Source organism: Carlito syrichta, unplaced genomic scaffold, assembly GCF_000164805.1.
Source record: "Carlito syrichta isolate Samal-C Ts95f unplaced genomic scaffold, Tarsius_syrichta-2.0.1 Scaffold285058, whole genome shotgun sequence".
Taxonomy (NCBI): Eukaryota; Metazoa; Chordata; class Mammalia; order Primates; family Tarsiidae; genus Carlito; species Carlito syrichta.
In genome coordinates, this window is record NW_007229154.1 from 321,623 (window position 1) to 345,481 (window position 23,859).

Consider the following 23,859-nt stretch of genomic DNA (forward strand, 5'->3'; position numbering starts at 1 on the left):
TCCTCCCTGGCAGTAGCACTTGATCAGTGTGCACAAGAGAAAGTGAGGGCTGGCCCCTCCAAAACCCGTTTATCCTTGTCTTCAGTCTTGATGATGACAGAGCACCAGTGCCTCTTCAGGGCTTATTGCTGTAGAGAGCAGTTGCTCAGAGCATGGATTCTGGGGCTAGCTTGTCCTGCTTGAAATCCCACCTCTGCACGATCACGTGCAAATTACGTAACTTCTCCATGCCTACCAGCTGTGTGAAACACATATGTAAATAGTACTCACCTCACAGAGTTCTTTTTCAGAAAGGACAATCCTGGCCCTACCTGTGGGTTTTCTGCCTCACAGCAATGTGTCAAGGGCCCTGCCCTGCGCCCTCTGCCCCTGTTATGACTAGAAATCGCTTTCTGAGGTTTCTTTTGGGTGGAGAAGGCACAGTGTACACTGGAACCACCCTGGCTCCAGGCCTAGCTCTTCCCCTTCCACTGACGGGGTCTCTATAGGTCATTTTCTTTTTCTAATATGCAGTTTCTTTACTTGCGAATTCAGGAAGTTGGACAACTCTTCTTAAAGGTGGGACTTGAGCCCCAAGAGTCTATGAAAGGATAGTACTTTCCAAAGACAAACTTCATTTCCTCCATTCTGTCCACAAAATGTACAGTGAACTTCAGTTATGGACTCAGCTCTGGGCTAGGCATCAGGGATTCAAAAGCGAAAAGAGAAGGGGTTTGCTCTCAAGTTACTTAGAATCTTCTAGGGAGAAACATATGTCCACAGATCATTATAATACAATGAGCTTTTTATTTTCTTCTTTTGGGGGAAGGGTTTTTTTTTTTTGCCATCTAGAGATGAAAGATGTCTGCTTTTGTTATTATTAACATTTTATAATGGGAAGTGGGAGAGGTGCAGGAAATAGTTTCCTGATCATGTTTGGCTCAGAGAGGAAGGACAGTGTGTTTCAACGTAACCCCCCCTTTTTTTTTTTTTGAAAAGAAAGTGTATTTATTTTCATTGAGAAGAAGAAACTGAAAACCCTAGAGGTTAAATAAATAGGAAGAATTTATTCTTCTTTTACAGGTCACAAGGCCAGTTAATGATTAGTGAGACCCAAGTGGGTGCTTGGTGGGAGACCGGGTTAAGTGATCTCTTTGGCATTAGGGGTTTCTGCCCTAACCAGCTCAGAAACTTCCAGCTCTGCAATGTCCCCAGGCCCCTGGGAGAGATGCTTCTGGTTGGGGGGACTCCTGTGTCTCAGCGTTGGAAGTTCAGGTAAGCCAGGGGTTCGGGCCTTGGGGAGAACTTAATTTAGTCAATGCTTGTATTTCTCAAATTAGTTGGAACATCCCCTAAAAGTACTTTGTCTCTTTTAAGATGACTTTAAAAGAGGGAGGGAAAAACCCCAATATCATCTTAGGAATGACGGTAAATGCATTCTCTCTATATATAGTCTATAAATATATAGAACTTTCCCTAATTGTTTGACTCATTTTTCTAAAACCCACATTGCTATCCTTTTCACCTTGTACAAGCCGGGGCATCTGTAAGAAAATAAAATCTGATTCATTCCGAAATATTCACTTTCACCTTAGAAATATCCACTGTTCCATGATATGTTTAATTTTAAAATTTAAATTTTTTAATACTAATAATGATTTTGTCATTAAGATTGTTAGATGCCCTTTCTAATTCTGTGACCCAACTCAAGAGTAGGTTCGTTTGGTAACTAGTCCCGGCTAATCAGAAATGCCCATTAGAAGGATTTTCCCGAGACGCCATTTGCATTTTTTCTCTCCCGAGGTAAAGAACTCTCCACTGCTCCCTCTTGCCTAATACTGCAAGCTACTCAACTCTACCTCTGACTTGAGTGGTGGTGAGGTTCCCAGAAGATTCCCTCCTCACCCCAGCAGTGGTTCCACCCTCAGAAAGGCGCCCCCCCCCCGCCTTTTCTCAGTAGCAAACTGCTTCTCTATCTTCTCCATGAGACATTTAATTCTCCTTCCGTGGCTCCAGAATGTGTCATTGCTTCTACCTGGAGTTGCTCATACTACCTTTGGGTTAATTTCTGCTCTTCCAACGTGGCTTCCAAGATTCCTATTTCCCTGGCAACTTGTTATGCCTGGGCTCAGCACTCCTCCCTGCTCCAAAGTTCAATTTGCACAAGTGTAGGCTCTGCCTGCATTTGAGGTTGGCTTTCTAAAAGGTGCTGCTTTGCTCCACGTGTGTGTTCTCCTACCTTGATTTTTCCTGAAAGGCGAGGATTTGAGACTTTTGTCTCTTTGAATGCACTTATCTCTGTGCTCTGTCTCCAACAGATGCTCAATGAGTGTTGTTACATCACTGCTCAGAGGAGGCAGTGGGTTGAGCTAATAGGGCAGGGTCAGGCTAACCTGGATTTGCATGCTGGCTCTGTTTCCTAGTAGCTATATGACCTTGAAGTGATGACTTCTTTTCCTGTAACCAGAGATAATCCTTACCAGACAGGAATGCTGTAAGGACTAAATGAAATAGTCTGCACATATTTTGCAGTTGCTTATTCCCTGATGATTTTATTATTAGTGAATGGCTGCCGGGGCCGGTGGAAGTAGAGGGAACAGGGTTGTTGTGAGCCACCTTGGAGAGAAGATGGAGGGAGGTGTCCCTGAAGGATCCTGGGAGAGCTGTGGGTGCCATCCAGAGAAGTGGGTGTGGCATTTGCTGATTGTACTGATTTGAAGGTTGAGGGGTGGGAGGACTAATAGCAAATTGGCGTCAAACTCTTTTTAGAAGTTCATTTCTCAGGAAACCTGAGGCCTCCAGCCCAGACAAGAGTTCAGAAATCCTGGACCATGTAGCAGGACTGGGGTCAAGGCAGAAGTTGATGTGGTTCTGACCACACATGTGGGAAACCTAGATGCCCCAGGCAGAAAGTGGGTGTATAATAACCTGTTAGCAAGGCCTTAGGGTTCCTTGTCCTGTCCCCTTGTTACTGCCCGATCCAATAAATCAGCTGCTATCCCTCACGACCAATTAAGTTACAGGAGGCAGAGACTGGGAGAAAAGGGAGTGTTTAATTTCTATACCCATGTTATAGGGAGACAGATCGGCATCATTGCCAAAAAACCTGCTCCAAGCAACACAAATTCATTCCATTATTTATGCCCCAAATTCATAGTTCTTTACTCACCTCGAGTTTGAAAGCTACACGCAATTTTAGCATAACTCAAGATTTACATTAACAATTAAAAAAAATTTTTTTTAAATTTTAAAGATGTGGAGTACAATTCCGGGTTAGGTATACAAATGTTCATTTTGCGGGTACCCTTGTTGATGAGGTATGCCCCTCATCTCCGGCAGATTCCCACTACTGCCAATACAGTAACAATTTTTGATATGTGACCACTGATGTGAGACAAAGTCTCCTGGTCATGTTGACATTTTAGATTTTGCAGAATTTTTTTTTAGAGGAAGGATCTGACAATCGCAATATTTGGAAGGAAAGAAAATCATAATATGTAAGATGGTAACTTTAAATTGTTTTAAAACTTAATTGCAACAATCTTTTATTCCCAGAGCCCTGGTCTATAAACAGTCTGATGTCCTTGTATTCACACACACAGACACACACACACCGGCAATTCCCACTTCAAGCTTTCAGACACTCCTGCTGGCCTTGGGCCACTCCTAACCATTAGGTGGTCTGGCTAGCCCAGCTCTTTCTTCTTTAGCATCAGCAATGGCTTACTAGATGAGATTGGCCAGTCGGGCAAGGCCATGCTAGGGGAGGAGAAGGGGACAGGAGCAAACGGGAAATAATGTAAACTTTTGAATCTCAGCGGCTTTTATGTTTAGCCCAACTCAGCTCCAAAAGAATACAAGTTTTTAAGTATTTTCTAAATGACTGTTCTTATAGAACCAAAACGGCCTCTTTTCAGCCTATAACGCCCTTGCCTCTGTCTCCTGTCGTTCTCTTCATACCTGTCCTGTGATGTATTGTCTATTTCCCATCTACTTCTCTCTTTTCCCACCTTAACTGAGTGTATCACTGTCAACAGTGACAGTATTTATTGACTTAAGGTTCCCTATTCTTACTTCTAGAAGTGCTATGTTAGAAATTAAATAAGTTGGCAGATGGACAAAGATAGACATGTGTGTCTGAGAAGTATAGCCATATGTCAATGGGGAAAGAAAAAGGAACACAGGCCAGGTGTGGCGACTCATGTCTGTAATCCCAGCACTTTGGGAAGCTGAGGTGGAGGATCATTTGAGCCCAGATGCTCGAGACCAACCTGGGCAACATAGTGAGACCAAAAAGTAAAAAATTAGCCAGGCATGGTGATGCATACCTGGTAACCCCAGCTACTCAGGAGGCTGAGATGGAAGAATTGCCTGAGGCCGGGAGGTTGAGGCTATGGTGAGCCCTGATCATGAACTCCAGCCTGGGCAACAGAGTGAAACCCGGACACACACACACACACACACACACACACACACACACACACGCCTTAAGACAGCCTAAAGGAAGTGGGTGGGAAGAACGGATGCAGGAGGCAGAGAGTTCAAGGTAAAGGAAAGGAAGAACATGAGGGAAGGAGGAGGGAGATACCCTGTTAATCCGAGACTCCCTCTGCCACTCGAGGTAGCGGGTGACCTACATGGGCCTCTGTGGAAGTCTGGCCTCTGCCTACTTTCTTGACTGGGTCCTGAACGACATTTTGTGGCAACCCCAGTCACACCCAGCTTTTTCTCTGGACTGTGGAGGTCAAGATTGTTGATCTCCTTGATCAACTTGGCCCTCGAGCTTCTAGGCCAGCTTAGGCATCCTCTCCTCTAGACAGTTGCACAAACCTTCCTCCACCTGGGTACGATAACCTTTCTATGTGTCCTCTCGGCACCTGTGCTTCTGGTCACAGATCTTATCCCCGTTTGCTGTGGGGTTTTTTTGGGGGGTGGATTTTATGCAAATTTTCTGCAGATTTTCATTTTCCCCTAGACTTTGGGGTCCCCAAGAAAAGTTATGATTGGTGACTTATTCATCCTTAAATTCCAGTGCCTAGCCCAGTACCTGGCATGCAGGAGGCATTGGGTAAGCCAAAGGCCTTGGTTGCTGAGAAGAAGGAAATTGAGCACATTGCAGTCCTCATCGTCACTTCCTGACATTAGGGGAGATTAATTAAATGACATTAGCCCTGAAGCAGCAATTCTGGCAAAGAAGGGGTCCAGAGAGTGGCCCAGTTCAGTGACACTCTTGACACAGCAATCCACAGGTCATCTGAGCATACAGCTCTGTGTGCCAGGAGGTTGGCAGGAAGTTCAGAGCCCGTAGTGCTGAGCTGAGGACAGGTGACTGAGGAGACGCAGCCTGTGGTGTCGGTCGCTCAAGGGCGGGCCTGGGCCAGCTTCCCAGAAGGCAGTGCTGTAGCCTGCATGTCTGGCAAGAGCCACTACAAGTCAGCTATGGGAGGAAGCTTCTACCCTTTGTCCCACCCTTCAGTGTCCTCCTGAGGAGCATGAAGGAGGGAGACCACTTTCCCATACATATACACCTTGGTTCCTCTATCATCATCACCACATTTGATAACAAAATGTCTGGTGGTGGTTTTGAGCCAGCTCTGTCCCTGCCAGAGCACCCTACTCCTTTCTTGGTCCAGGTCACACAATCAAAACTGCTTTAGCAAGAGAATACTTCTACGAAACAGATGCGTATGTGGGACACCAACTTACAGAACACACCTACAGGCAGGAGTGTCGAGGAGCACATTTCTGACGTTTACAGATCACAGAGTCAACCCATGCCAACCATAAGCAGCCCAGTGCAGGGAGCTCTGTGCATATATGCCCCGAGAATCACTTTCCATCATGGAAATGTGAGCATTACCAAGCCTTTAATGGCAGGTCCAAGAATAGAAAACTATGGGCTCTTCTCAGACTTGGACAAACCAGTATTTAATTCTATTCCTCTCCTTCCTATTGCTTATAAATCCCTGGCTAGCCTGGCATGTCATGGAAATCAAGCGAACCCAAATGGAAATTGCAGTTTTTAAGATTTAAACTTTAAAAAAAAGATTAAAGTAAAATATTAAAATATACGCAAGTAGCAAAAATTGTTTTAAAAGTATAAGACCTCTACACACACACACACACACACACACACGTATATATTAGGACAGAGTCTTGCTCTGTCACCCAGACTAGAGTGTATGATTATAGCTCACTGTAACCTTGAACTCTTGGATTCAAGTGATCCTCCTGCCTTGGTCTTCTGAGTAGTGAGGATTACAGGTGTTTGCCACTACACTCAGCTAATTATTTTTATTACTTTTGTTTTTGTAGAGATGAGGTCTGTGTTGCCTATGCTGATCTTTAACTCCTAGCTTCAATGAATCCTACCATCTCAGCACCCTAAAGCTCTGGGATTGCAGGCGTTAACCACTGTGCCTGACCCCTCATTCTTTTTAATGGCTGTTTATACATTTCTAGGTCTGAAAGGATTTATCTTATACATCTTTGACAGATGTGAGAAAAATTGTCTTGCAAAGAGTTTATAACTATTTATTAGGATATGAATATGGCCATTACTCCACCTCTCTGCCAATGCTCTATAGTATCAAATATTTCTGGTATCATCAATCTGCTAAGAAAAATAGTATTACATTGTTGTCTTGATTCTTATTTCTTGTTGTAATGAAGGTTAAACTTCTTTTTATGTGTCAGTTGGTCATTTTCATTTGCTTTCAATTAACTGCCTGTTCGTACCTTTGTCTCTTTCTTTCTTTCTTTTTTTCCCCTCTAGTGGATTTGTAAGAGGTCTATAAAAATTGGTCCAGGCTGGGCTTGGTGGCTCAGCCTGTAATCCCAGCACTTTGGGAGGCCAAGCCTAGTGGACTGCCTTGAGCCCGCAGTTTCAAGACCAGTCTGGGTAACTTGGTGAGACCTTGTCTCTATAATAAGATAAAAAATTAGCTGGATGTGGTAGTGCTCGTCCACTTCCAAGTAGTTCAAAGAACTACTACTTCCAAAGTAGTCGCGGCTACTTAGAAGGCTGAGGCAGAAGGATCGCCAGAGCCCAGAAGGTTGACGCTGGGGTGGCCATGAGTGCCACTGCGCTCCAGTCTGGGCGAAAAAGTGAGACTACAACTCAAAAAAAAAATTTGGTATTTTGGCATATGAGGTACATTATTTATTTATTTTTTATTTATTTATTTTGTACCTGTCCTGCTCCTGGTCTTTCTCCCATCGCCACTTTCTTCTTCTGAATCATCCAGCTTTTTTGTTTTTTTTGAGTCAGGGGTTTCCCTAGCTGAAGTGCAGTGGCAAGATCATGGCTCACCACAGCTCAACCTCCTGGGCTCAAGTGATCCTTCTGCTTCAGCTTCCCAGGTAGCTGAGATTACTGACATGTACCACTACACCTGGCTAATTTTTAAATTTTTTTGTAGAGAGGAGAGGTCTCGCTATGTTGCCTAGGCCAATCTTGAACTCCTGGCCTCTAGTAATCCCCACTTCAGCCTCCCAAAGTGCTAAGATTACAGGCATGAGCCACTACACCTGGCTTCATTCAGCTATTCTTGCATAAGTTTAGTTGCAAGTCCTCAGTGAGTCCACTCTTCCTAAAAGTGGGCCTTGGCGGTCTTGGTGCAATGACCGCTATTCACATCAGACATAGCAGACAGCAGGCTCTTGCTGTGCAGGTAGGAACATCTAGGATGAGGACAGAAGATTCTCCTTTTCGATTTCTTCAGCAATCATGTTGAGAATTTTCAGATTTCTGAGTTCACTTTCAGTGACCCCCCATCCCTTGATTCAGAAAACCTCACTCCATGTGTGCTTCCGGCTTGCACAGCCTCACCTGGGCCCCAAGTACCCACAGCTCAAGCCTCAGACCTCAATCAGCTATCCTCACCCTGACCAACATGCATCCTGAACACCCATCAAATCTGCCACGTCCTTCTCTTCTCAGCTCTTATCGGCCGCCCGTATCTGGACTCTCTTCTCCACTGTCAATCCATGGGCATCCCCTTCGGCGATGCCCCAACATCAGGATCTTTGCACTTCTCTCAATCTTTCCCCCGATTCCCCCACTGATATGGTGTCTCATGCATGCTGGTTTGGCTATTCCCATCTGGAGTGTGATCTCTAGGAGGGCAGGTACCTCACCTTTATTCTTACACTATTTCCTCCATAGCTTTAGCTAAACACTTAGTAAGGTATCCAGAATCTTGATTAAACACATCCACGCTCAAGTTAGGCTGGTGATGAGCATTGGAGGAAACAGTCATCCACAAGTCTGAACTGCATACAGTTGGCTTAAGAGATCCTCCAATGGATTTTTAGAGGGTATGGCCTGGTGTAGTCCCTAAAGTACCTTAGTGACCAGCAGAACTTCGGTAACCAGCATTGAAACAGGCTAGAACAGCAGATAGAAACGTGTAGAGGAAGGTGTCGTTCCGGCTCCTTGGAAAGCTGAGGTGGGAATGCAGATGGGAGTAGCCTCCATTCCCTATGTATATTCCAAGAAGCTCTCTATAAAGACGAGGATTGAGGACACAGACTGCCACCAGCCACTCCCAGGGTCTGCCACTTGGCTGTCATCCTTGTCATTTGCCAAGACTGCTGTCTTTCTCTGAACTTTCCATGTTCCCTTCACCAAGGTCTAGAACTTTGTGCTTCCCTAGGAGGAAGACTGAAGACGAATAGCACAATGTTATCCAGAAACGTCCCCTAGGCCCCAGCGGAGCACTACTGGGCATGTGTAGATGAACCTTCCCCGAAATGAAAAGAAGGCAGAGCCTCTCTCAGGCTGAAGAACTGACTTTTGAGTTACTGAGTGCGTGGGGATCCCCTGGCCCTGGCCTGCCGAAGGGGAAATTTTTTGCTTCCAAGCCCCTAACACCTCCGCGAGGGGCTAATCAGAGAAAAATGATTTCAGAATCAGGAAGCCCATCTGCTCAGTTCTCTTTTCCCAGGGAATTACGGTATCCACTTCCTGGACCACTTCCTCCTGAACACATTTCATTTCTCTTGACAAAAAGAGTATCCTAGAAGGGGTTTTAAGGTCTTTCCTCCCTTCAGCCACTTTCCTTGACTTTGAAGAGTGGTGAGTTCTATCAGATTTGCATTCTACCGTAATTGGCATACTCTTTAAGTTCCAGTGCTCTTATATTTGCAAAATAAAATTATTTTCTCTTTGGCTAAATTCAAGGTATTTTCCATTATAAGAGCAATGCAAAATAATGTAAGTTTGTGTATTTTATGCCTGTTTATAGATACAAATTTTTTCTGGAAAGAATCACAAGAAAATGTGAGTAGAGGCTGGGCTCGGTGGCTCACACCTGTAATCCCAGCAATTTGGGATGTCAAGGCAGGAGAATTGCTTGAGCCCTGACTGGACAGTGAAGCAAGACCTCATCTTTACAAAAAAGAAAGAAAAAATTAGCCAAACATGGTGATGCACACCTGTAGTCCCAGCTACTCGGGAGGCTGAGGTGGGAGAATCACTTGAGCCCAAGAGGTGGAGGCTGCGGTGAGCTGTGATTGTGCTACTGCACTCCAGTCTGGTCAACAGAGTGAGACTCTGAAAACATACACACACGCACACGCACACACACACAAGTAGTGGAAAGGAAGGAAGGAAGGAAGGAAGTAAGGAAGGAAGGAAGGAAGGAAGGGAGGAAGGAAGGAAGAAAAAGGAGGGAAGAAAATGTGAATAGAATTTACCTTTGGGGAGAGGGAATATGGAGAGGAAAGTTTAAGATTACTAATTTTACATTTTGGGGATCAACAGGGATTATCTAAGTGCGAAGATTGAGTACTACCTCTAGCATTCCTTTTTCTTTGGACTGTTCTGATTTTTTTTTCAAGAGTAATATAGCATCCATAAAGAAGAACAAAGTCATGACTTTCACAGCAACCTGAATGCAACTGGAGACCATCATCCTAAGTGAACTATCACAGAAAAAAAGAACTGAATCCCTTGTGTTCTCACTCACAAGCGGGCCCTGATCACTGGTCACACCAGCACAAGGGCGGGATCGGCAGGTGCTGGTCACTGCTGGGAGGGGGGGAGGAAAGGAGAAGGGAAGGGGGCACATGGCAACCCACTGAGTACCTGGTCTGCTATCGGGGGAGACAGGGCTGGCTAGAAGTCCTGACTTCACCTGCATGCAGTAAATCCTCACTTGTGCCCCACAACTCTAAAATAAAAAAATAAAAAAACTTTTTAAGAAAGAGTAATATAGCCGGGCTCGGTGGCTCAGCCTCTCATCCTGCGCCTTGGGAGGCTGAGGTGAGTAGATTGTCTGAGCCGGCAGGTTCGAGACCCACCTGGGCAACTTGGCGAGACCTCATCTCTACAATGAATCAAAAAAAAATTAGCCGGGTGTGGTAGCGCGCGCCTGTAGTTCCAGCTACTCGGAAGGCTGAGGTGGAAGGATCGCCGGAGCCCAGCAAGTCGAGGCTGCGGGAGCGGCCGCTGCACTCCAGTTTGGGCGACAGAGTGAGACTCCAACTCAAAAAAAAAAAAAGAAAGAGTAATATAGACTAATTTACAGAAGGCTTAGAAGATACATAAAAGTAGATGGAAAAATAAATATTGTCCGTAGCACACCATCCAAACACAAATACATTTTAACATTTTGATGTATTTTACTCTTTATAATTTTTGCTCTTTTCTGGCAAATTTAAAAAAAATTAATTATAAAATATTTTAAAGATATAAGAAAGTTCAGTAAATAATATGACAAATAGTCCTGTACCAACCTTCACACCATCCAGACTTAACAAATGTCAACTTTTTTTTTTTTGTTGTTTCAGATCTTAATTTTAAATACTGTAGGTTATTCAATTGTAAACTAAATCGTGATTTATCCATTTCTCTCCACGAAACTATTAGTTGGATTGTTTCTGGATTTTTTTCTATTATATACAGTGCTACAATGTGTAACATTCAAGGTTGATTTCTAAAACTGGAATCACTGGGTCCAAGGTTGGTCCCCTTCAGCTTTACCAGGCAGAGTCCAATTATTCTCCAAGGTGGTCGATCCATTTTATATTCCCACCAGAAACATATGCTATCCCACTTCTCCTCTCACTGATATTCAGTGTTATCACATTATTTAATTATTGCCAAGCTGGTGGCAGTGAAATACTACCTTTTGTCATTTAAATTTGCCCTTCCGTGCTTATTAGTAAAGTTGAACTCCTTTTTATATATTATGATATCCTATTCTATGAAATCTGTTCATGTGGTTTGTCCATTTTTCTACTGGCTTGCTCATTTTTTCTTATTAGCTTGTGTCAGGTTTTTAAATATTCTCATAACAAATCCTTTGTTGATGATACACATTGCAAAAAAAAATTTTTTTTGGCCAGTAACTTGTTTTTTAATTTTATTTTTTTCTGGTGTTCTCGACAGAAGTTTTTTACATTGAATAGAATTTAGTTTGTCAGTCTTTTATTTTATGATTTGTGCTTCTGGTATCTTGTAGAAGCTATCTTCATATAAAGAAAATATCTCGTATTTTCCTCTAAATCTTATGGACTAGTTCAATCAGACTAAAATCACAAGGGACAAATCTTTTGGTCATGCTGTATATTTTAATACAATGTTGAATTTGATTTGCCAACATTTATTTTTATTTCTGCATACATTTATATATTTAACTTTTTGAATATATGTTAATAAAAGAAATTTTTCTATCATTTTCTTTTCTCGTCTTGCCTTTGTCTGGTTTTGGTACTAGGTTACCACAATCTCATAAAATAAGTTTCTATTAGATGAAACCATTTGTGCCAGGTAGAGGTGATCTGTCCTTTAAAGGTTTGGCGAACTGCCAGGGGAGGTGGTGAGGGGCATACCTCATCAACAAGGGTACCTGCATAATGAACATTTGTATACCTAACCCTGAATTGTACCTCACATCTTTAAAATTAAAAATTAAAAAAAAAAGGCTTGGCAGAGTTCTCATATAAAACCATCTGGCTCTAGTATATTTTATGGCCAGAGAAAACTCTTGGTTGCCAATTCAATTTTTTCATGTTATTGGGCTTATTTGCATTTTCTTGTTCTTATTGAGTCAGTTTCAATAAGTTATATTTTTCTGGAAAATATCCATTTGTTTTAAGTTTTCCAATGTATTCATCTGGGAATTTGTAAGAATATCTTTTAATCCTTGATGTTCTATAGTTATTCTATGGTCTTGCTTATTACCTGAGGATAATTTTTGATTGGAGAACTTAATGGAAAATTAAGTTATGGAAAATTCTTAGCAATTATTATTTTTGAGTTGGAGACTCACTCTGTCCCCTGGGCTGGAGTTCAGTGACATGCTCATGGCCACTGCAGCCTCGACTTGCTGGACTCAGGTGATCCTTCCACCTCAGCCTTCCAAGTAGCAGGAACTACAGGCACGTACTACCATGCCTGGCTAATTTTTGATTTATTGTAGAAATGAGATCTCATCAAGTGACCCAGGCTGGTCTCAAACCATTGGACTCTGGCAATCCTCTCACTTCTGCTTTTCAAAGTGCTGGGATTACAGGCGTGGGCCACTGTGCCCAACTAGCAATTATCTTTTCAAAACACTGCTTTTCTCTTCCTTTAAAGAACTACTAGATAAATGTTGGAACATTTCTGTCTACTGTTTTTTTTTTGTTGTTGTTGTTTTTGAGTTGGAGTCTCACTGTGTTGCCCAGACTGGAGTGCAGTGGCCGCTCCTGGCCACTGCAGCCTCACCCTGCTGGGCTTCGGCGATCCTTCCGTTCCGTTTCAGCCTTCCAAATAGCTGGAACTACAGGCGTGCACTACCATGCCTGGCTAATTTTTTATTTATTGTAGAGACGAGGACTCGCCAAGTAGCCCGGGTGGGTCTGGAACCTGTGGGCTCAGGCAATCCACTGGACTCGGCCTCCCAAAGTACTGGGATTACAGACTGGGTCACCGAGTCCGGCCTTGTCTGTATTTTTTTTAACTGCACTTTCATATTAAAACATTTTTTTTTTGCTTCTATGCTAGATATTATAGTATTGATTCTTTTCTTTTATTTCTATGGCGACCTTTTTCATTTCCAGTTTTCTAATTAGCTTCTTCCTATATATCTTATTTTATCATTTGTGCCTGTTTTTATTTTATACTTTCTTATGCTCTTGATTTTTACCCTTGTATAGTTTTAACATCTTATTTCAGAATCTATATCAAAGGGGTTTTTTAAAAGCTTATTTCACCTAGAATGATCCACATATTGGTCTTACAGACTATCTTTGGAAATATTTGATTTTTAAAATATACTTAAGCATTTTGTTTGCAGGCTTCTTTCTTTTTTTTATTTTAAAATTGCAACATTAGTATTTTTTGTCTGTTTTTTGTTTTCATTTCAATAGCTTTAGAGTGTACAAATACTTTTTGGTTACATGAATGCATTGTATAGTGACAAAGAAGTCTGGGTTTTAAGTGTAACTACCAATCCCACCTGTGTGCCTTGTATTCGTTAGGTGATTTTTTCATCCCTAACCACCCTCCCACCTTCCCCTTCTGAGTCTCCAATTCCATTATACCATTCGCTACACCTCTGCAGAGCCTTAGTTTAGCTCCCAAATATAAATAAGAACATGTGGTGTTTGGTTTTCTGTTCTTGCATTAGTTCACTTGGGATGATGGTCTCTAACTCCAACCAAGTTGTGCAGACTTACTTCTAAGCAAACTTTTGATCAAAGCACAACATATACACAGAAAAGTTCAAAAATTATTACTACACAGATTAATGAATTTTCAGAGTGAATTTTCCACCATCATCCGGATCAAGAAATGAAACATTGCCAGAATCCTAAACCCACCCACTAAAAAGATCCCGTCTTAGTCACTATTATCTTGGCTTCCAATAGACTAGTTTCATTCTAATTTTCAATGAAAAGTTTGAGTTTGATCCCTCTCCTCTCCACTCACCTCCAGCTTCCCATTCCTTCCTCCATCTAGTCAGGGAGACAGTCTGGTGGGTTGTCCCAGTTCCTGTCAGAAGGGCTTGTCTTTCTAAACTACCTCCTTAAATAAAACTATGGCCCCAGGCAGCAATTCAGTCTTTGTGTTCTGTTTGTTTCATTTTTTGTTTTTAGTTTCCTCTCAATAGTTGAGAAGCCCAGCTCCAGCCCTGGCTACCAAGGTGAGCCTGGCACTGGTCCTTCACGTCTGACATGGAGCACTTTGGAGGTCAACCCCCCCAACCTTGCAGAGCTGAATTCTTACAACCACCACCTTTCCCCAGACCTGGAACTCAGCACCATTTTTGTATTTCTGTTTTCTTTCTTGTTCAGGGAGATATTATTTTTATATTTCAGACAGTCAATGTCTGTTTAGTTCTCTCTTTGTATACTCATCTGTTATTTTTCTTTGGTAGGAGTGGTAGCTGGGGAAGGCAGTATTGTGGTATATTCCATACTCTTTTTTTTTTTTTTTTAGTTGGAATCTCACTCAGTCCCCCATGTTGGAGTGCAGTGGCACAGTCATGACTCACTGTAGCCTCAACCTCTTGGGCTCAAGCAATCCTTCCACCTCAGCCTCCTGAGTAGTTGGGACTACAGGCATGTGTCACCAATGTCCATCTGGTTTTTTGATTTTTTTTTTTTTTTGAGTTGGAGTCTCACTCCGTCACCCAGGCTGGAGTGCAGTGACACACTCATGGCCACCCCAGCATCGACCTACTGGGTTTCAGTGATCCTTCCACCTCAGCCTTCCAAATAACCGATGCCCAGCTAATTTTTTGATTTACTGAAGAGACGAGGTCTCGCCATGTTGCCTGGGCTGGTCTTGAACCCGTGGACTCAGGCAGTTCTTTTGCCTTGGCCTCTCAAAGTGCTGGAATTACAGGCTTGAGCCACTGTGCCCAGCCACTTTTTTGATTTGTTTGTAGAAACAAAGTCTTGCTATGTTACCTAGTCTGGTTTTGAATTCCTGGGCTCAAGCAATCCTCTTGCCTTGGCCTCCCAAAGTAGTAGGATTACAGGGGTGAGCCACCACACCCAGTGGTATATTTAATACTTTGAATGATTAAGTCTTATTATCTTCAAATACTGGCAAATTTTTTTTATCTTGCTTTTCTTTTTTAAAATTTTATTTTTATTTTAAAGATGTGGGGTACAATTTGCTTTTCAAACTTTGTAACTTTTATCCCATTATATTGTCTTTTTTCACTGGCTAGAGCTAGGCACTCCAATACAAAGTTTAATAGAAGCAGACATTCTTTCTTTTTTTTTGAAGCAGATATTCTTGTCTGTTCCCAGTTCTAAATGGAATTGCTTCTAATGCTTCACCAGTAAGTCTGATCCATACTACAACTTTTAGAAGCTATCCTTTTTTACTTTAAGGAATATTGAGTAATGAATTTTGCCAAGTGCTCTTTTTCTCTGCAACTATTGAGATGAACATATGATTTTTCTTCTTTAGTTTGTTCATATATGAATTATGTTAATACATTTTCAATTTTTATTTTTTGAGAGTATGTCTTGCTCTGTCGCCCAGGCTGGGTAGGGTGGCATGATCATGGCTCACTACAACCTTGACCTCCTGGGCTCAAACAATCCTCCTGCCTCAGCTTCCCAAGTAGCTCACACCACCATGCCTGGCTAAATTATATGTGTGTGTGTGTGTGTGTGTGTGTGTGTGTGTGTGTGTGTGTGTGTGTGTGTGTTTATATATCTATATATAGATTTTTTTCTTTTCTTTGTCAAGACAGGGTCTCAATATGTTGCCCAGGCTGGACTTAACTCTTGGCCTCCAAGCTATCCTCCTGCCTTAACCTCTCAAAGTGCTGGAATTACAGGCATGAGCCACTGCACCTGGCCTATTCATACATTTTCTAATGTCAAATGTCCTTTTATTTCTTATATTCAACCCAGCTTGACCATGATGTATTTTTTTGGTTTTATTGTTGGTGGATTTAGATTTGCTAATATTGTATCTAGGATTTTTGTGTCTATGTTTATAAGTGACAGTGACCTTAAGCCTTTTCTTTCTCCTCCTGTCCTTGTTCTGATATTTTGGGTATTCTCATGGAGTGAGCAGAGAGTCTGTCTCCTGTTTTCTACTCCCTGGACCCACATGTGTAAGATGGGGATTGCAAAATTGGTAGAACTCTTCTTGGAAACCCTCTGGCCTCTTGGAGTGTTTGGAGGGATAGATTTGAAACTACTAGCTGGGCTCAGTGGCTCAGCCTGTAATCCCGTGCTTTGGGAGGCTGAGGTGAGTGGATTGTCTGAGCCCGCGGGTTCAAGACCCACCTGGGCAACTTGGTGAGACCTCATCTCTACAATAAATCAAAAAATTAGCAGGGCGTGGTAGCACGCGCCTGTAGTTCCAGCTCCTTGGAAGCCTGAGGCGGAAGGATCGCCGGAGCACAGCAGGTCGAGGCTGCGGTGGCTGGGAGTGGCCACTGCACTCCAGTCTGGGCGACAGAGTGAGACTCCAACTCAAAAAAAAAATAAATAAAAATAAAAAAAATAAAAATAAAACTACTGAGCCGGGCTCGGCGGTTCAGCCTGTAATCCTATGCCTTTGGGAGGCCGAGGTGAGTGGATTGCCTGAGCCCGCGGGTTCAAGACCTGCCTGGGCAACTTGGCGAGACCTCATCTCTACAATAAATAAAAAATTAGCCGGGCGTGGTAGCGCGTGCCTGTAGTTCCAGCTACTTGGAAGGCTGAGGTGGAAGGATTGGCGGAGCCCAGCAGGTCGAGGCTGCAGTGGCCGGGAGCGGCCACTGCACTCCAGTCTGGGCGACAGAGTGAGACTCCATCAAAAAAATAAAAATAAACAAAAACAAAAATAAAACTACTGTTTCAGTTCTTTTATGCTACAGTTTTACATGGTTTTTTTGTTTTGTTTTGTTTTTCCCTTCTTGACTAAGTTTTGGTAAGTTATGTTTTTTTAGGAAATGATTCATTTTCTAAAAAAAATCAGTATTTTAAACTTTTGGGTGGGTATAAACATGTTCTTTTATGGTTTAAAGAAATCTACTGTGTCTATACTTATACTTCCTTTTTATTCCTGATATTGTTTGTGACTTCCCTCTTTTCTTACTGTGTCTTATCAAAAGTACATCTAGTTTATTATTCTTTTCAAAGAACCAGCTTTTGGGGTTTATTGTGTGTAGCAGGTACTGTTCAAAGCAGTAGCGTGAACAAAATTGGTAAAAATCCCTGCCTTGTACATTCTAATGTGGAGAGACAATTAGTGAATCATAAGGATAAAAAGATAGTAAATTCCATGGTAGGCTAGAAGGGCATGGTCGCTACACAATGGATCCGGGTCAGGAAGATGGAGAGAAATGAGGTGAGGGGCATGAGCAGGTTACAATAATAGGGTGGTTAGAGTGGAGAAGATGGCATTTGACAAAGACTTGAAGGAGGAGAGGGAATTAACCACATAGATACCTAAGGAAAACAGGTTCCAGTCAGAAGGAACAGCCAGTGCACAGACTTTCAGGTAGAAGAAGACTGCCTAGAGTGAGGAAGAAAGAGCAAGGCCAAGGGCTGGAACAGAATGAGCAATTGTGGCAAAGAGTCCTTTGCCTGATCCTACAACTTGTCCATTGCTCAGACTTCAGATCTGGATCTGAGTGAAGTGCCTTGCAGACTTGCACAGAGAGATGACATGATTTAGTTTCTTTTTCTTTTTTTTTTTGAGTTGGAGTCCCACTTTGTTGCCCAGGCTGGAGTGCAGAGGCATGCTCACGGCCACCTCAGCGTTGATGTGCTGGGCTCTGGCAATCCTTCCACCTCGCTGGAACTACAGGTGCGCACTACCACGCCCGGCTAATTTTTTTATTTTTATTTTTATTTTATTGTAGAGACAAGTTCTTGCCAAGTTGCCCAGGCTGGTCTGGAACCCGAGGGCTCAGAAAATGTCTTGGCCTCCCAAAGTGCAGGGATAGACTGAGCCACCAGCCCAGCCAGGACTTAGTTTTTAAAAAAGATAATCTTGGTTACTATGCTGCAAATAGACTGAAGGGGCCAAGAGTGAAGGCAAGAAAAGCTGTCAAAACTAGGGCTATCATTTTGAGAGATAATGGTGGCTTGGACCACATAACAGTGTAGGTGGTGGGAAGGATTGGATTCTGAATATTTTACTCTGATGCTAGAGCCCACCAGATTTACTTCCCATTTTTATGCTTGATGTGAGAGAAAGAAAAGGGTCAAAGATATCTCCAGGAAGTTTGCAAAGCCTGAGAAACTGTAGTGATTGAATTGCTAACAGTGTTGCTCATATTTCATTGTTTTCTATTTCTTCAATTTCAACTATTATCTTTCTGTTTCTTTCCCTATATTTTATTTGGAGTTACTGTGGTGTTCTTTTCTGAGTTAAAATAATATTTTACCTAATCTAAATCTCTCCCTTTTGCCTCTGAACATTTGCATGTAAGATTATACATTTCCCCCTATTAAAAGATAAACTGAGACACATTAAAAATTAGAAGTTTATTTGAGCCAACAGTGATTCATGAATTGAGCAACTCCAGACTGTAAGTGGTTCAGGGCTCTACCAAAGGATGTGAGTGGAAAATGTTACAAGGTGTGTGGGGAACAAAACAAAGAAAATATTTGATTGATTAAAGTGAGTAGTAACCCTAAGATTCCTAGTTAGAGGTTTGTTGGCAGCTTCTGATTGATAAAACTTTTGCTTTCCTAGGATATGACTGTTCACCAGAGTTGGGATTCAATTCGCTTCTGAAGGGACTAGGACTAGGTCTGCCTCAGTCTAATGGCCTCCCATTAATTACTTTAAGACACCCTAAGTGCTGTTAAAGCCACTCTTTGCACATTTTGATGTGTACTGGTTTTATACTCACTTAATTTTTAATATTCTCTAGTCTCTACTCTCTAATAGTCTCTATTCCTTAACACATACATTGCTTAAAAGGGTGCTTTACATCTCTAAATGTATTCCAAAATAACTTTTGTTACTGATCTCTAATTTTATTACATTTTGTTTAGATAATGTTATCTGGATGATATCGATTCTTTGATGATATTTGGGCTTACTCTGTGACTTACTCTACTCATTTAAAAGGACTCCTCATTCTCTGATGGATGCAGCCTTCCCCATATGACCAGCAGAACCAATTTATAAATTTATGCCGGTTCAGTCCCATACTCAAGCAGAGTCCTTTTGTGCTTTTTTTTGAAGAGAGGAAGACTGGGGAAGACAGATACATTGGTAGTGTCAGCCATCTTATGTGCTGTGGGAGTGTAAGTTGCAGGCTGAGGAGCATGGGAGGGGGGCTGCACTCTCAGAGTGGGTTTGACCCCAGGAGTGTCCAAGACTTGACTGCTCAGAAGAGCTCTGTGAGGGGGTTCTAGACAAGGTATGGGGGAAGAGCGATGGGGGAAACTCTGGTTCACCTCAGCACTGCTCCGAAGGCCTCACTGCATGAGGTATTCTCCGAGGGTGGGGGTCCCATAACTCACTCATAGCACCATATCCCAAAGGATCCCAGATTCACACCCTTGTTGTGCATGGGCTCCCTAGTTACCTCTGATGCCAGAGAATCACTCCAGAAACCTAAAATGGCTGTCTTCCTTGGCAAGGAGATTGGCACAAATCGAAGTCTGCAATCTGGACCTCTCCTCTGAGCTGCTGATGATGCGAATTGTTTAGTATGGCAGTACAATGGCCCCTCCACTAGGCTGGGTGCTGTGGCCAGCGTGCACCTTGCTGCTCCTGCAGGTCTCTCAGTGGGATGGGTGGGAGTCAGGGACCACACTTCTTCATCACAGAAGTCGACATGGAAATGGGATGTTGGGCATTGAAGATGATTCAGATTCTCAGCTCAGATTCTCTTCCCAGGGAAGCAGGAGTTTCATGTTGCTTTTTCTGTTCAGTATTTTAAAAGACTGTTCCATGACCTTGGCCTGAAAATATCCGGTTTAAAAGTATCTGTTGGAAGATGCTTTATAGTAGGTCTAACTGGCTAAGGCTCTTCTCTACTGTTCGGCTGGGCAGCCCTGGGCTGGGCACTGGGAGGTTATAGCATGGCTCTAAACCGTTCAAAGGACAAGAAAAGATTAGGGTGGAATAGAAGGTTTGAAATCCTCTGGGATGCAGCGTTCAGACCTGTGTGAGCCTAGTTCCCAGGGAAACTGCTCATTGGGTTGTCTCCCTGGGCTCTTTTCAGAAATCTGTTAGTTTGCTAGGGTTGCCATTACAAAGTGCCTCAGACTGGGTGGATTAAACATCAGAAATTGTCTCACAGTTGTGGAGGTTAAACGTCTGAGGTCAAGGTGTTGACAGGGTGGGTTCCTTCTGAGGTCCTCAAGGGCAGGCCTCTCTCCTTGACTGTGGATGGTCGTCTTCCTCCTGTGTTTTCTTCACATCATCTCTCCTCTGTTTGTGTCCAAATTTCCTCTTCTGGTAAGGACAACAGTCCTGTTGGATTAGGGCCCACTAGAGTGACCTCATTTTAACTTTATTACCTCTGTAAAGATCCTATCTCTAAGTGCAGTCACATTCTGAGATATTGGGGGTTAGGACTTCAACATATGAATTTTAGGGAGTGAGACTCAATTCAGGTCATAACAATAACCATTTCACCATGGCTTCTAATCTCCTCTAGTTGAACAACACTCATATTCTCTGGCATTTTATCCTTTATTTACAGACTTTGGTTACAGAAATGACACAGCCTTTAATAAGTGAGTAGTTACTGCACTAGCTGATTTAGAAAAAACCCATGTCCTATAAGCCCATTTCTTTCTTCCTTCCAAGAACATCTTTATTCCTTCTAAGAACAGATAACCTCACCTTGGATTTTTCTTGTTTTGTTTTGTTTTCTTCCAGGGCACGCCCCTCCTACCCCACAGCCAAAGTGCACTGACTTCCAGAACGCCAGCCTTCTTTGGGGCACCAAACTCAAAGTCCAGTTTCTCCTCTTTGTCCCTTCGGATCCTAGCTGTGGGCATCTAGTAGAAGAAAGCAGTGACATCCAAAACTCAGGGTTCAATGCTACTCTGGGAACCAAACTAATTATCCATGGATTCAGGTGGGAGCCAACCAACCAATAGGATCTCTCAGCTAAGAACAACTGAGTGACCATAATGCTATGAGAAGTCAGTGGGGAGCAAGAGGAGGACTGACCATCACATGTTCTATTCCTCTCATCCTGCTGCCTTTGAAGGGATCTCTTGTCAACATGCACATACGTTATGCTGTTCATTCTCATTGGTTATATATGTCATCCCTCCACCCAGTCTTCTCTACACATTCACAAATAGGACACACATGTGACCCTGGACAAGTCACTACATATACAGAGTCTTGGTTTCCAGATCTGAATTAAAGGAGAGGTTATAGGAATGGTCCCTGAAGCATGGGTTGCATGACATGATTCATCTCAGACAATAAGGTCATAGGCTTTGTGCTGTCATTCAGAGGTAACAGAATGGGATTTTATTAAATAAAACCCAGGGTTTTATTTCCCCTTCTTCCCTATTTCATGACCTAAGAAACTTCCAATTATGGGTGCTACTTCCATCATAATCAAAGATGAATGTTTCTCAGGAGCCAGGCACTTCTGTTCTGCAATTTCTCTGCTACCCAACAGTGCACATTTTGTTGTAAAATATAGTCACTGAGTCTCAATTCAATCACCATACATCTTTTCCAAACATCTTTTCTCCAAAGCCCACTGACAAAACCAGAAACAGAGAAATGTTTGTGGAAGGAAAGACAGAGAGAATATAGTGAAATAGCAACACTGTCAAGCAAGTAGGGTTGGGGACATTCGATGAGGTGCACACAAAGGCAGTGCACAGAGGGTTACCATTTCCTGATGTCTGGCCTCTCCCCGCCTCTCAGATCCTGCACTCCAAGGACCATGTACTTACTCAGGCATCCCTTCTTGATCTTGTGCCAAAGTCTCTCCTCCAGCAAAACTTATATTCAGCCACTGCCCAAGGTTGAGTGTGTACTTCCAACTCAGGGAAGGCTCACAGAACTGGAGCGCTCACCCAGCTAGGCACTCTGTCTGCTCCTAAATCCCCCACCCCATTCCCTGGCACACCCAGGCTGCTTTCCTTGTCCACATGGGCATGCCCTCATTGCTCCTTATACTGGTGCCATCGAAGACACTTCTTTCCAGATCCAAATCTGTTGGGAAAGAGTTCTAAAAAATTTTGTCATTCTTCTTTTCCTAGAAAAGTCCATTACACTGTAAGTTCCAGAAGGATCGGGACTATACCTTATTTGTCTTTATTTTTTGGAAAGCACCAAGCAGATTGCTGCCTGGCCATAGGTACATAATAAATGTTTGTTGAATTAATGAATGGATGGGTGAGAGAGAGAGAGAAAAGGAAATAAGAAAGGAAGTGAAACGAAGGAAGGAAGGAAAGGAAAAAAAGAAAAAAGGAAAGAAGGAAAAAGGGAAGGAAAAGGAAAGAAAGAGAAAGAAAAAGAAAGAAGGAAGGAAGGAAACATCTACAAGAAAAGAGTCAATGTTCAAAATGAGAATTCAGATCACAAATCTCACCTCTAAGGTACAAAGTTATCTTTTCTTTTCCATAGATAACCCAAGCAGGACAATGTAATGCATATGGTTTCTGCAGTGTCTGTGTTGCACAAAGGTGCCTGTGTAAAAACTGGAGGGGCTGAAGTCCAACCCGAGTTCTGAACCTGGCATGAGGCTGCATCTCCCTGGAACAAAAGAAACCTTTTCACAATTTGCACAAAGGCTCCAAATGTGCTGGCGGAAGGCCTGGCCTCTTTGGAATTATGTCCTCTCTATGCTCAAAGTGCTGTGTGATTTACTCCTCACAAAGCCCCTTCCTGTTTTGACTTCTTTTCTGGGTTTAGGATTAACAGAGGTTTTCATGACAATGAACACCAATGTGACAGGTAATTTTAATTTTCTTCCCTTTTTTGGTCCATGTCTAGGGCTTTAGGAACAAAGCCTTCCTGGATTGATGCGTTCATCCAAGCCCTTCTGCATGCAGCAGATTCTAACGTGATTGCCGTGGACTGGGTTTATGGGTCTACGGCGGTCTATTTCTCAGCCGTGGACAATGTGGTTAAGCTGAGCCTTCAGATCTCCCGTTTCCTCAGGAAACTCCTGGTAGGTGCAGAAGATCTTAGGGTGCATTTTGGTTGGTTATCAGGGAGAGGAGAAAGAAAAAACTCTGCATGAGGAGGTTTAGGGCAGAAGCAGGGCCACTCAGTGGCTTGTTGGTCTTGGGTTCAAGTATTGAGAGTGCTGACCTTGGGCAGGTAATGGAACCTTTTGAGCCTCCTGTTGCTTTTCTGCAAAACGTGCCATTGCACGTTAGCCAGGAAGTCAGATGGCCTGGCATTTAGTTGTTCTTGAGAGAGAATGGCCAGGGTCACTACTCACACACTTTGGGTACCAAAAGGACAGTGAGGGAGGGGATTGTCAGGGTGGGGAGCCCACGAAGAGAGCCAGTGACCAATGATGAGAAGCATGTGGCGGGTGTGTCACGCCCAGGGCCCTCACCCAGTGTGCCATGATGAAGCCAGTGGCTACTATGGCCCACCTGGAACTCACTGTCCCTGCGGCTGTTCTAGGTGCTGGGCGTGCCAGAGTCCTCAATCCACATCATTGGTGTTAGCCTGGGGGCCCACGTTGGGGGCATGGTGGGACATTTCTACAAAGGCCAATTGGGACGAATCACAGGTAATGTTTTCCTCTGCCCATCCTTCCAGGGTTTCACAATAGAGATTGTCGTGGAAATGCTTCTGGGGAAGGCAGAGGGGAGTGTGGAGTTTTTGTTCTTATGAGCAAGTCATATATTATCACTAAAATTTATTTACTATGGTCTTTTTGCAAAAAATGGTGTTGTTATTATTGCATGATCTCTAACATCAGTGTGAGAGGCCATGTATTTCTTTTTTTTTTTTTTTTTTTTTTA

At 43.0% G+C, this 23,859-nt stretch overlaps 1 protein-coding gene across 1 annotated transcript; it reads left to right on the top strand.

The window, feature by feature from the left end:
- Window positions 1-1,095: 1,095 nt before the first annotated feature.
- LOC103254575 (phospholipase A1 member A-like) lies at window positions 1,096-23,624 on the top strand (the record flags this gene model as incomplete). The annotated part of the gene is made up of 4 exons (XM_008052638.1): window positions 1,096-1,254; window positions 20,780-20,981; window positions 22,871-23,048; window positions 23,516-23,624. Coding segments are annotated over exons 1-4 (559 nt in total), but the record flags the coding sequence as incomplete, so codon positions are not given.
- Window positions 23,625-23,859: the final 235 nt, after the last annotated feature.